The sequence below is a fragment of the Mus caroli genome, unplaced genomic scaffold (assembly GCF_978045245.1).
Source record: "Mus caroli unplaced genomic scaffold, Mus_caroli_1 scaffold_6, whole genome shotgun sequence".
Classification (NCBI taxonomy): Eukaryota; Metazoa; Chordata; class Mammalia; order Rodentia; family Muridae; genus Mus; species Mus caroli.
Genome location: NW_028227261.1, coordinates 45145113 through 45158015, shown reverse-complemented (window position 1 = coordinate 45158015; position 12903 = coordinate 45145113). Strand labels below are relative to the sequence as shown.

The window sequence follows — 12903 nt, the reverse complement described above, 5'->3', positions numbered from 1 at the left end:
ATCCAGAGGTTCCTATGAAAATACAGAGCAGTCCTACCCAGCTAACTTTTTAAGAGGCAGCCCAGATGGGTGTGGTGAAATCACTGATGGTGGGGGAAAGGAAGGAGAACAGTAAGAAGTCCATGCCAAGAATGGAGGAAATGAGAAATTACTCAAGTAGATCCTCCCCTCTAGGCTTTCAGAACATCCTCTTCATTGTTGCTTAGAGCACAAATAGAAACTGTCTCCTATTCTCCTTGGCTTCTCCAGACTGGGATCTTTGAGATCAGAAGCTATATATGTGGATATTATTATGTGGATTCAAGCAGAGTTTCCCAGAATAGAAAGGGTACATAATTGGATGAACAAGAATTTTAGAACAAGGAGGAAACACACCATTATCATTAAGGACATATAAAGAATACTGGATCTGATTTGGCTACAAGGTCTCTACATTTGTAGTCTTGGCCTCAACATTTACAAAATGAGGCAATAATGGTCTTTACCTTTGTCAGTTGAATCTTTCCAGAAATAGACCCTGGGACAGTTAGTAGTAAAAGAGATTTATTATTTTATTGAGAAAATACAAGGAATTAGGGATAGAAATGGAGAAGAGTAGTCTCAGACAACAACACAGATCAGATGAAAGCATGGTCAACCCTATGTAGAGTTTTTTCACAAGAAGAGTTCTTATGCAAGGCAGAAATGGCTAGGACAGAGTATATCACACCCAAACCCTGCTCATTCATTGGCTATAGTTGCCCAATAAATGTAGCCTGCTCAGAGGGGATTCTAGATGCAGCTGAAGATGCTCAAGCTAAAATAAAAAAATTAGCAAAGAAATTAGTTTAGCTATTCAAGTTGGCTAAAACTCAAATTTTGAAACATAAAGTTGTATATAACTTTGAGAATAAAAACAAACTATTATTTAAGATATCTTCTCCAGCACTTTCAGTCACTTAGGCAGAGCATCGCATGGACTCAGCTCCAGGCTATCTACATATCCTGATGAACTGGGCCTTTGGTTCTTTTGAGGACTGATATTACACTTTCAAGAGATGCCAAGGGAGAGAGTGAGGTTTCTTCTGTATTGGGTGAAACTTTTTAATGCATAGAGTTATTTTCTGCTGGTAATCTAACTTGTTTATATTTCCCCTCTCTATCAAGAGAAACAGGAAATATTACCTCGAATGAGGTGTGCAAATCCCGTTTGAGTGCTCTAAGACAATTAGAGTCGCTGGGGGAGCTTGGTTTAGTCATTCTCCATAAGGCAGAGCATATAGAGGAAGGTGAGCTCCTGACTCACAAAGCAGAGTGAGAGGAGTTCACTCTGCCAAAGGAGCTCTGCTGTCTGTTTGTGATGTAGCAAATGACAGTGTGTTTTCCAGGAAGTACTCTGGCAGGTAAGATCAGAAGGTGGCAGTGAAGAAGTTAGGACTCCATCTTGTACATTCTCAGTGGAAGACCGCACAGACTGGTCTTCACATTCTAACTGTGCAGACCAGCCGCCACATAGTTAATAGAGGCAGCTTCTGCTCTACAAAGTCCTTAGCCTTAGCTCTGGATCTTGATCCTGAACCCACCCACAAGCATCTCATGGCTTACTTGTAAAGGGCAACACCGCTCAAGATTCCTGAACGGGACACATGGTCACACCTGCTCTTCTTAATTACAAATACTGAGAAAGCAGGGCAGCTGCTACTGTAAGTCAAGTTTTTGAAGTAGGTCAGGTGACTAAAAGACATTCATTGGTGACATATGAAAAGGGCAGACCAAACTCTCCTCAGAACGCCAAGTTTAGATCAATATAAAGAGATTTGGGAACGTATTCTTTTTTTAACTGATGCAGTGTATGCTTTTAAAACTTGAGGTGAAATTTACATTATACAAAATTAACCATTTTGAAGTGAACAGTTCAGTGGCAGTTGGCATGTTCATGTCATTGCACTGCCACCATCTTTATCTAGTTCCAAAACACTTGCTTCAATCCAAAGTAAAGCCACTTATTCACTAAGCAGTTTCTCCCCAATTCTCTCTTTTCTCCCCATGGCAAACACGAATTAGCCTTCTGGTTGTCTGATTTTTCTGATCCAGGTACCAGATGCCTCATAAATGGTCACACACAATCGGTGACCCTTTCATCTAGCCTTTGTCACTTCATATGCCTCGGAGATTCATCCCTGACATAGGACACATCAGAACTCTATTTCTTTTGTCACCGAGGAATACTACATTATGTGCTCGTATCACAATTTGTTTATCTATTCTTCCATTGATAGTCATTTGGGGTATTTTCAATTTGCAAGTAGTGCTGCTGTGAACATGTGTGAACAGGAACTCAAGTAACGATGGCCCATTCTTTTGAATATATACCTGGAGTATACCATGAACATCAGATGATGATGTATTTATGCTTTGAGGAGCTGACAGACTGGCTAAAGTGGCTGTCCTATCTACATTCTAATCATCATCACATGAGGGTTTCCACATCACAAATACTTGTTTTCATGTGTTTATTTTAAAAAATTATTGCAGCTCTGCTAGCGGATATGAAGTTATATATCACTATAGTCTTGATTTGCATTTCCCTATGATTGATGGCACTGAATATTTTCTAATGCCTTTTTTCCGCTACTTTTTAAAATAACAAGCAGAGATATAAATTTCAGCTAAATTCAGTTGCATGTGAGGCTTTCAAATACAAATAACTCAATTAACATGGCAGCTGGGGTAATGCTTTCTATGAACTTCACCGTGTTCATACATATAAGCACAACATATTCCTAAGTTTTCCTTCATGTTGTTTTCCCAGCGGTGACTGAAAAACACATAAACATTTCACAAATGTTATCTGAGAATCAGAGAATATGATGCATAAGAAAATGTAGGTTCCACAAGGGCAAGACCAATAACTACAGGAATAGGATTCGCAATATGGACCCGAAATAGAACTGCAGATAGGAAGGCAGAAGATTGGATCTAGGATAATTCTTCAAGATTCTTCTGCCTAGGGCTGAGTGAACAGTGATGAGATTAGCCAGGATATTGAACTCAGAGACAAGAACATGGTGATAAAGAAGTTGACTCAGAATTATTATTAATTCAGAGTTTCACTTTTACTTTTTAAAAAAATTCTTTCATTTTTATGCTTCTTTTGTAACACCTTTCCTATGTGGAAATTTGAAGAGAAAAAAAAATGAAAAGGTGATACACAAACAAAAAGTAATAAAAATGGTGCTTACGAACATTTCTCAAGTTTCAGTGTTCCGGCTTTTCTTCTTTTATGCTCTACCTTGGCCTTATCTCTGCTGCATATCAGTTCAGTAGTGTCTGGCTTTCTGTGGTTATGACGAGAGTGCTTACACGCTGCTTATCTCAATTTGGGTGACAAATTTATTAAGCTTGTTCTCTGGCTTACAAATTAGAGCATGCTGTCCACTAAGCAGAATTAGCCATGGAAGCAGACAGTGGTGCACTGTGCCTCGTATTTAACACCACTTTGTGATTAGGGGACAAATCACTGACTTGGTCTTTACTCTGAATTCTCTCCCTTTGCAATCTCTGATTCTTCCATCTCAAACATTATCAAAGAAAATTAAGCTCACTTCAATTTGGTAAACTGTGTTGGGGCAACTCATCTCTTTAAATTAATTATAATACTATACCTCTGCATCGTTGTGTCGCTAAAGAATAAATCATAATTTTGAAGGTGAGGGAGCTATTTCAATATCTAAGAATGTTCCACATATTCACAGGTCTCTTAACCTCTGTTCTTTTGTCACATGCCCTTAAACAGCATAATTACCCTACCCAAATGATAAGATAATGAGCTGCTTCTTTGTTTCTTGCTTTTTTGTTGTTGTTATTTTTGTCTTTGTTTTTGTTAACTTGATGCAAACCTTGACATCCTTTGGAAGAGGGAATCTTAAATGAGAAAATGCCTCTGTAAGATTGGCCTATAGGCAGGTATGTGGGGGTATTTTCTTAATTAATGAGGGCTCAAGCACACTGGAGGTGGTGCTGCTCCTGGGCAGGTGGTCTTGGGGGTGTATAGGAAGGTAAGCTGAGACATTAAGGGGAGCAAGACATTAAGCAGCTCCCCTTTAACTTCAGCTCCTGCCTCCAGGTTCTTTCCTTGAGTTCCAACCTTGGCTTCTCTCAGTGGATTATGACCCAAGGTATAGAAGTCAAATAAAACCTTTCCTCCTCAAGTGGGTTTTGGACATGGTCTTTTCTCACAGCCACAGAAACCCTAACTAAGACAAGGATTATCGTGTCTGTCGTTCATGCTCCTGTCAAAAGTCATCATCTGATGAGACAGAGATACTTCCTAGGGCCCAAACTTGAAGTGTGACTTTTGTTAATATAGTCATGAACCAGGCACTGACAGATTGTTAATTACAATGACCCAATTAAGACCCTCAAAATAGCTGCTTTGCAGGTGATCTTCTTTTAAAAACCAGTGCCTTGAGACCTGAAAGAAGATTATCATCAGTCACATGGAGGTGAATGGGGAATTCAACTTTAAGAAGAAATAAAAATCCCTTCTATAACAGCAGCAGAGCAGGAAAATACAAAGAAACTACACGGTAGACAAGAGACTAGAGTTGCAGAGGGTCCTAGTCTGTTCTTCAGCAACAAACACATGCCTCCACGGCATAGACTCCTTACATAAAGCACTTGCATAAAGCTGACATCTCTCAAAAATAATTACATTTTAAAACTGTCTTCTCCAGCCAACCTTCCTTGATTTTAATTAAAATCAGGAAAAAACCCAACAACTTTAATCTTTCTTGTTTAGTCTTTGATTGACTCATATTGATACCTTTGCTCAGTAAATAATTTATTAACTATCCACTAACTAGAGTCTAGGACCTAGTACAGGACCAGGGGTCTGGGACTCTAGGGAATACAATGCCAAATAAGAGCTAGTTTCTGTCTTCATGGAGTTGAGTGCCTTTCTCCATCTCTGTCAACTCTGCCTATGGGGCCCCAAATGTGGCATTTTTAACAGAACCACTGTAAATAAGCAGTTTTCTTTAACAAGTGGTGGGGTTAAGAAAGTAAAGATATTATAGATAGAAAAGTGGTAAATTTAAAAGGACAAAAGCAGATATAAAGAATGTTTTGTAAACTGCAAATAATTTAACATTGGCAGTATAGGATGTGAATGGGAGAAAGGGGCATGCCAGAAGATTAATTTAAGGCTGAAGATGGATGAAGAAAGGCAAATCAATAAACTTGGGCATCATACTGTGGATAGTGTGTGGTCAGATCTGTGTTTTAGAAATAGCATTTACTATTTGTGATCAAAGAGAAGAAAAGGGACTTGAAAGTAGTACAGAGTAAAGAGGATTTTGCAGTAGAAACAGCAGTGGGACTTTAAAAAGGAAACTCAAAGATCACTTACTATTTAGTGTATTTACTATTCTGTGGCTAACTAAAAGCAGTGGTCTAAATGAGTCCTAATTTTGCTCCCCTATTTCTCATTTGGGGAGATGATATGCTTCATTTGTGGTGATGTGGTAAATGACATCAATAAAGAGTTCAATTCTTTACAAAAGGGGCTTCTAGGGCTGGTGAGATGGCTCAGTGGGTAAGAGCACCCGACTGCTCTTCCGAAGGTCCAGAGTTCAAATCCCAGCAACCACATGGTGGCTCACAACCATCCGTAACGAGATCTGGCGCCCTCTTCTGGAGTGTCTGAAGACAGCTACAGTGTACTTACATATAATAAATAAATAAATCTTTAAAAAAAAAGGGGGGGCTTCTAAAACTGAAATTATATACAAATAATAATTTAGTGTAACATGCTTATAAACATGCTTTTATATTGTATATAAACAGGATATAAAATAAGATACTTTTGAGGCCATGATAGCAAGGTTTTCTTTCAATAGTATCTACCAGGTGGTTCAGGTTTCTTTGCAGAATATTCGAAATTGATTATGACTATGAGTCACAGAAACAGGATTCAAGCTCTTACCCTGTCATTTACCACATGTCACTGCTTGGGCAAATCACCCAGCTTCTCTAGGTTGTTATTTTTAAGAAGCTATGTGTTTAGATTTCAACAATAAACAGAAGGCACATTCCCAAAGTGGCACTGAATAACATTTAGATGAAGGGTTGGATAAGGACTTTGGGGCTGGCAACAGGGAGACAATACTAGTCCTAGACCTTGAGGAACTCCAAAGAGAAAAGGTTGCACCTATAGATTGGACAGGGGTGTGGCTCCACACAACTCATTAACCAAACCAGAAGCCAGACAGGCAGGGAGCTCATCCCACCCTTTTCTATCTCATATATTCTCAATAGTGGATAGGCTGAACCTTTCTAGAACAAGAAAACACAAGAGCCCAATGGTAGTCCTTGAAGGTCTATGATAAACAAACAAAATTGTGAGCGAATGGAATATACTATGCTCCAAACATAACAACTGCCCACCTGTCTCCCACATAGATTTGCTAAGGGGTTCAAGCAAAATAACATGTAAAAATACACCGCAATTTTAAAAACGTGTGTAAATATAACTATCATGAGGATCTATAAGAAGCAACAACAAGTAATGATACAGACTCTCAAGGTTGACAGATGTCAATCTTTCAGAATAAGTGATTCTTTCTTTAAATTAAGTTTTCTTTCTGGTCAAAAATTAAAATGTAAGGACAATAGTGAAACAGAAAAGGAAAATCTCCGGTACCAAATAATTTGAGTGTAAGTGGAAAGTAGTTCCCCTAGTGTGAAGTAACAGAGGCCGGGCAGGAATCAGAAGTCTCTCTTTTGTGGTCTAGAACCAGCTTTTCCTATAAACACCATTTTACTTGCAAAAAAGAATCTTTTAACAATCATTGACAGAGAAACATCATGTTCTTAGCATGTAAGCTAAGTATCTATTTAGTTACTGGTAGACAATATTTTTTGGGAAATTCAGAATCATGCATTATCTTTTTGCTCACTCCCTTCAGTCACACTGATTGCCAGGCTGTTCTGGGAACCACTACTGTCTAAAAGTGTTAGCTTTGAATATTCCCTCTGCTTATGTTTCAGAGATCCAGTCACACGGTTAAGTCTCTCACTCTCATCAAATTCTGTTTAAATGTCACTGTCTCAATGAGATCTACTCCGCTCAGGATTGCAATTTCCCGCTTGAGTCCCTAGCTCTCCGGTCCTAGCCTAACTTTTTCCTCCATTGCATTTGTAATTTTCTAACATACTATGTTATTATTATAGTTCATTATTATAGTTATTTTTAGGGTTTAGGTCCCTTTTCCCCGAGCTCACAGGGACAGCTGTGTTTTGGGTAGGTAAGCCCCTTCAGTCAGGCCTGACCCACACAAGGATCTAAGGAAATACTCAGTTCAAGCAATCCATTACTTAGTTATATAAAATGGCTTCAGAAGGCTCAAGGACTTTGGCAATTTTGTGCCAATATAAATTTCAAAGATGCCAAAAGGAAATTTTGATGTTATATTTTAGATCTCATAGCCTCATCCAAATCTTAATTTGTTCCTAAATTTTACTTATAGGTGAAACCTCATGTGAAGATTAATCCACATTTTATTCTATCTATCTATCTATCTATCTATCTATCTATCTATCTATCTATCTATCTATCTATCTATCTATCTATTTAGGTTTTTCGAGACAGGGTTTCTCTGTATAGCCCTGGCTGTCCTGGAACTCACTTTGTAGACCAGGCTGGCCTCGAACTCAGAAATCCACCTGCCTCTGCCTCCCGAGTGCTGGGATTAAAGGCATGCGCCACCAAGACCAGCTAATCCACATTTTAATTGCATGTAAAAGCACCACCGTTCTATTAAAGGAAACATGAGATTTAGCATAAATTAATACTATAGATCATAAGAGTTTGCAACTGGAACTGGAAAGATGTCTCAGGAATTAAGAGCATTTGCTGCTTTTTCAGAGGACCAGGGTTGAAGTCGCTGCAGTCACCTGGCAAACTACAACTCTCTATAACTAACTCCAGTTTCAGAGGAACTGACATCTCCTGGCCTCTGAAGGCATAGGCATTTAACTACTGCACAGACATAACAATAAATATGCCGGCAACACACACACACACACACACACACACACACACACACACACAGAGTAATAAACCTTGTTTAAAAATTAATGAGGACCAACCAGAGTACACAGTGGGTACCCATGGCTCCACCTGGATGTGTAGCAGAGGATTGCCTTATTTGGCATCACTGGGAGGGGAGCCCCTTGGTCCTATGGAGGTTTGATGGCCCAGGATAGGGGAATGTTAGGCCCTGAGGCAGGAGTGGAGGTGCGGGGGGGGGGGGGGGGGAGGTAGGGGGAGAAGTGGGGAGGGGTGGGGGTGGAGAGCACCCTTACAGAGGCAGGAGAGAGGGAGGAGGGGATAGGGCTTGTGGAGGGGAAACTGGGAAGGGGGAAACATTTGAAATGTAAATAAATAACCAATAAAAAATGAAAAAATTAATGAGGGCTTGAAATGAGCATACTTTGGATAACTGCACACCTTATCATTATACTAGGAAAATGTAAGGATTCCTCCAGCAACTAGGTACCATGTGGCAGCTACAATGTCAACACTAGCCACTTGGACAGTGGACCAGAGGCTGTGCCAATGAACTCAAACTGGTCATAACATACATAAATGCATTTGCAGACCATTTCTGCCAAAGCAACAGAAGTTTATAGTTCTCCTACATTTTTCTTAAACAAAATATTATGTTCTGATGCATACACATGTTGAGTTAAGATGGATTTCAAACTGTAGGTAGTTTAGCTGTCTCTGTATACACCATTGTGAGGCTGCTTTGAGTGAACAAAGGTGGCTTGTATACCAAACTGTGTTCATAAACTTTTGGCTTGCACTTTAGGAAAAAACCACCAAAGGATTAACATTATTATTTTGTGGCAGAGAGAAATAGAAAATCAAATTAAGAGCTCACATGACAACTCAATATAAGAGTACCAAAAGGTTTCTTTCTAGAAAGTCATACCTTCTATCTGTTCTGTCACTACATGGCCAGAAAGATTATGACATCACTGCATGGCTATCTTTCTCTGTCAGTGAAGGATATTAATCATAGTGGACATTGTTACAAACTGATCTCAGTTTGGACAATGGTCCTAACTCTGTTTTAGTTGTAATTAGTGTCCCATGTAAAATGTATGTGTGTGTGTGAGTGTGCATGTCTGGTATGTGTGTGTGTGCCTATGTGCAAGTATGGCTATGTACTTTTTGGCACATGATAAATGTTTTAGAGTTTCTCACTGTAGGAACAAACTACAACATTTAAATTAAAATTGAACTGCTTCAAAACTAGAATCGATACGTGGTCTATTTTGTATATCATATACTGAACTATTTCAAAAGAGGCAATTTAGCTCTTTTAGTAAATACTTGTATCATGTGTAATAGGAAAGTGTGCCCCTCAGAAATCACATATAGAATGAATATAACCTCCAACCACTTAGAATGTGACTGGATTTTGAAATAATGGCCTTTAAAGAGATCAAAAGATGAAATGAGTCATATGATGTGGGCCCTACTCAGAGATGTATTTCTTTAAAACTGGAGATTAGATACGAAAAGTAAGACTTACAGAGAGACAAAGAAGATGATCAACCAGTCCTAGGAAAGAAGCCCTCTAAAATCTCTGCTAACACCACAACCTTGAACTTCTGGCAGAGAGAACCATCGGAGATGAATTGCTGATGTAAGCCATCCATTGTATGGTATTTGTTATGGCACCAAGAGACCTTAGTTCATTCATAAAATGATGAACACAATCCTAAAACTTCATTTCCTAATTCTAAATCACACCTATCAATGATACTGACTGCCTCAGTTATAAAAAACAATAGGTATGATCCTACAGTGAGTCAAACGTCCAGGTCCTGAGGTTTGCTTTTTAATAAACCAATGTTCATATTTTAAACCTATACTTTTTTAAATAAAATACTATTCAATAGTTCCCCCTTAAGTAGCTGTTATTATAATTAAACCATTCTGAAGAATAGAGAAGACACTTCCAAAATTGTCAGTAACTTCTGAGTACTTTATTTATTCCTTCACTTATTTGAGACAGGGTCTGGCAATACAGCCAAGGCTGGTCTTGAACTCTCAGTCAGTGCCTCTCAGCCTCTGCAGTGGATAGCTATTTTTATTTTTATTTTATTATTATTATTTTTTTAATTTTTAATATTTTTTATTACATATTTTCCTCAATTACATTTCCAATGCTATCCCAAAAGTCCCCCGTAGCGCCCCCCACTTCCCTACCCACCCATTCCCATTCTTTTGGCCCTGGCATTCCCCTATATTGGGGCATATAAAGTTTGCAAGTCCAATGGGCCTCTCTTTCCAGTGATGGCCGACTAGGCCATCTTTCGATATATATGCAGCTAGAGACAAGAGCTCCGGGGTACTGGTTAGTTCATCATGTTGTTCCAACTATAGGGTTGCAGATCCCTTTAGCTCCTTAAATAGGCAGTAGTAATGAGGTCCAATAGCGACTACTGTAGGCACAGTCAGTTTCCACTTGGCAGCTGCTGCACATGTATGGTGTTCTATTTAATTCTCATATCAACTTTTTAAGATTTGTGTTTTACCCAGCCTTGTACCTCAGCCTCTGAGTAGACTATTGGGGGGGACCAAGATATTAATTATGCATATTCATAACCACTGAGTGATGGATGACATCAGAGCTGAACCAAGAATATGAGTCAGAAACCCTTATTCAAATGTATAGCCTGTATATAAAGTTAGGGTGCAGTCCTGGTGCTTATAATCTAGAAATTACAAACCCACACGGAATTGTGGGTCAGACTGGGTAAGGACACGGGTCTCAAAACCAAACAATCAAACAAACAAACCATACAGAGAGCTGGAGTTGAATGTAGCTGAGTAGTGCTTGTCTAACACTGAATGATGTGGTAGCTTTAAACCCCAGTACTGGGATCTCTCTCTCTCTCTCTCTCTGTCTGCTAACCTCAAACACACACTAAATAGAGGAATTAGAGGCCAACTGATCTAACTTATAACCCCACCTTAACTAAAATCCACACCAGAGTACCTTATCTTAACAAGCAAGCAGCGGTTTCCAGGCTAATACAAAAGGTAACTAAAGAGGATTACTTAGGAGTTCTTCAAATGAAAACCTGCATGTAAATCCCTGGTATGCTTCTTGAGTAGTTAGGAAAATGGGGTGAAATCCTCTAGAGAGGTAGGTGGGTCACAACCTTCTCAGCCCCAATGGATTTTGTTAAGTGCTTTGAAAACTGTGCAGTAGTTCATCCACAGTGTCACAGGCCACCCTGGCAGAGAGCCACCAGGTAAGGTGCTGTGAGCTGTGTATTGTCATTTTGTTAAGGAAGCAGGGAGAGAAACATCTGGATTGAACCTTTTGATTCCTCGTTACATTAATTTTATTCAGTGTTTTAAATTCAGCCCACTCACATTTACAAAACACTTCACACAGACTCCTTCCTCATGAATGGAGCTCCATTCACATCTCACCTAAAACATCAAACTTATTCTGAAATGACTGAGGTTAAAGCTTGTTCAGTGTCAATTTGCAAGTATTATAAAATATGAAAAGCCAGGCAGACGAAGGCAGGAGGGTAATGCGAGGGCAATGCTTTACAAAAAAAAAAAAAACAAAAAACAAAAAAAACAAGGCAGCCAGGGTAAGGAACTTCAGGGCTTCCAGGAACCCATCCTGCTCCTGACAAACCCTTGTGGGGGCGGGCATTTAATCCCTCAGAGGGAAGATTTTATGAGAATTATTGCCCATGAGCAGTATCTGCTAACAGCTTGGGAATCAATATGATTCATCTCTCCCCACCCCCAACCCAGAACCTGGAGCTGTTTTCTAGAAGTTCCCCCTTTGCCCCCGCTTCCCCGTGGCCTTCCAAAGTCTCTTAAGATATGTTGGGGGAGGGGAAGCCGTGTCGCTTTAACAGGTTCACGGTTTCAGAAGCCTGCGTTTACTAAATCATAAATGTCTTACAACCTCCAGTCCAAAGAAAGACAATTAACAACACACGGATACCCTACCCAACACCAGAGCCTCTTTCCTCCTTAAACGGAGCACTGCTTAGGACAACAGAAGAGCCGACTCCGTCTTATCTAGAAACACAAATCATGGGTCTGCAATCGGGAAGGGCACTCAGAGGGTGCACGCCTCCCTGCGCGACAATTAACAAGAGTCACAAAGGCTGAGAGCCCCCTGAGAACCTGCGCTTGTGCGCCCTGCACCTTGGGGCCGGACTTTTCGGCGCCATCAGTTCAGCAAAGCCACCCGGAGGCGGGGACCAGGAGAGGAGAGGCACCCACTCAAATTTCAGTGGTTCTCCAAGGTAGAAGTCACGGGGGACAATGAGGGCATGGCCTGGAGCCCCTCGGAAGGGACATGGAAGCTCGTTCCTGATCCCGGAGTGCTGGTCAGGGACGTACGGTCCACAGGCCGGTGGCGACCACGTGGCCGGCGGGCGCCGGCGCTGGTGACGGCGGGTGGGCGGGGCGTTGGGGGCGCGCTGCGGGCGCTCAGGCTCCGCTACCTGGTTCTGGAGCCGCATCTTCGCGGAGGCGGGGTCCGGGGGCAGCGATGGAGGCTCCGGCGGGCGCGGCGGGCTCGAGGACGCCGGACGAGTCGCTTCTCACTGGGTCCCGCGCTGCACACTCGTCTCCCGCTACGCCATCCCCGCCGCCGCCTCTAGGGGGCGCTTGACGTGGAGGCGGAGGACACATCCTGAGACCCTGGTTCCCTTCAAGGGGGTGGGCTTGGAGGGTACTCGTGCTTAGAAATCTAAAGGAACAATGTTTCAAGACTGCGGCTTATGCTGTTCTTGAGTTTTAAGCGCGATACTTTTTTCACGGTTCAAGAACACACAACTTTGGCAAGACTGACAGACCTTCTC

At 40.9% G+C, this 12903-nt stretch overlaps 1 protein-coding gene across 2 annotated transcripts in view; it reads right to left on the bottom strand.

Moving 5' to 3' along the window:
- Window positions 1-12903, bottom strand: part of Elavl4 (ELAV like RNA binding protein 4) — a 144445-nt gene that overhangs the window by 127954 nt on the left and 3588 nt on the right. The window contains exon 1 of one of the 2 annotated variants that reach the window (XM_029476649.2): window positions 12544-12651. The exons of the other annotated variant lie outside the window; for it this stretch is intronic. Coding sequence (XP_029332509.1) covers window positions 12544-12561 — 18 coding nt within the window. The 5' untranslated portion in view covers window positions 12562-12651. Of the gene's footprint in view, window positions 1-12543; window positions 12652-12903 lie in introns of those variants that run through there. 2 annotated transcript variants of the gene reach the window in all.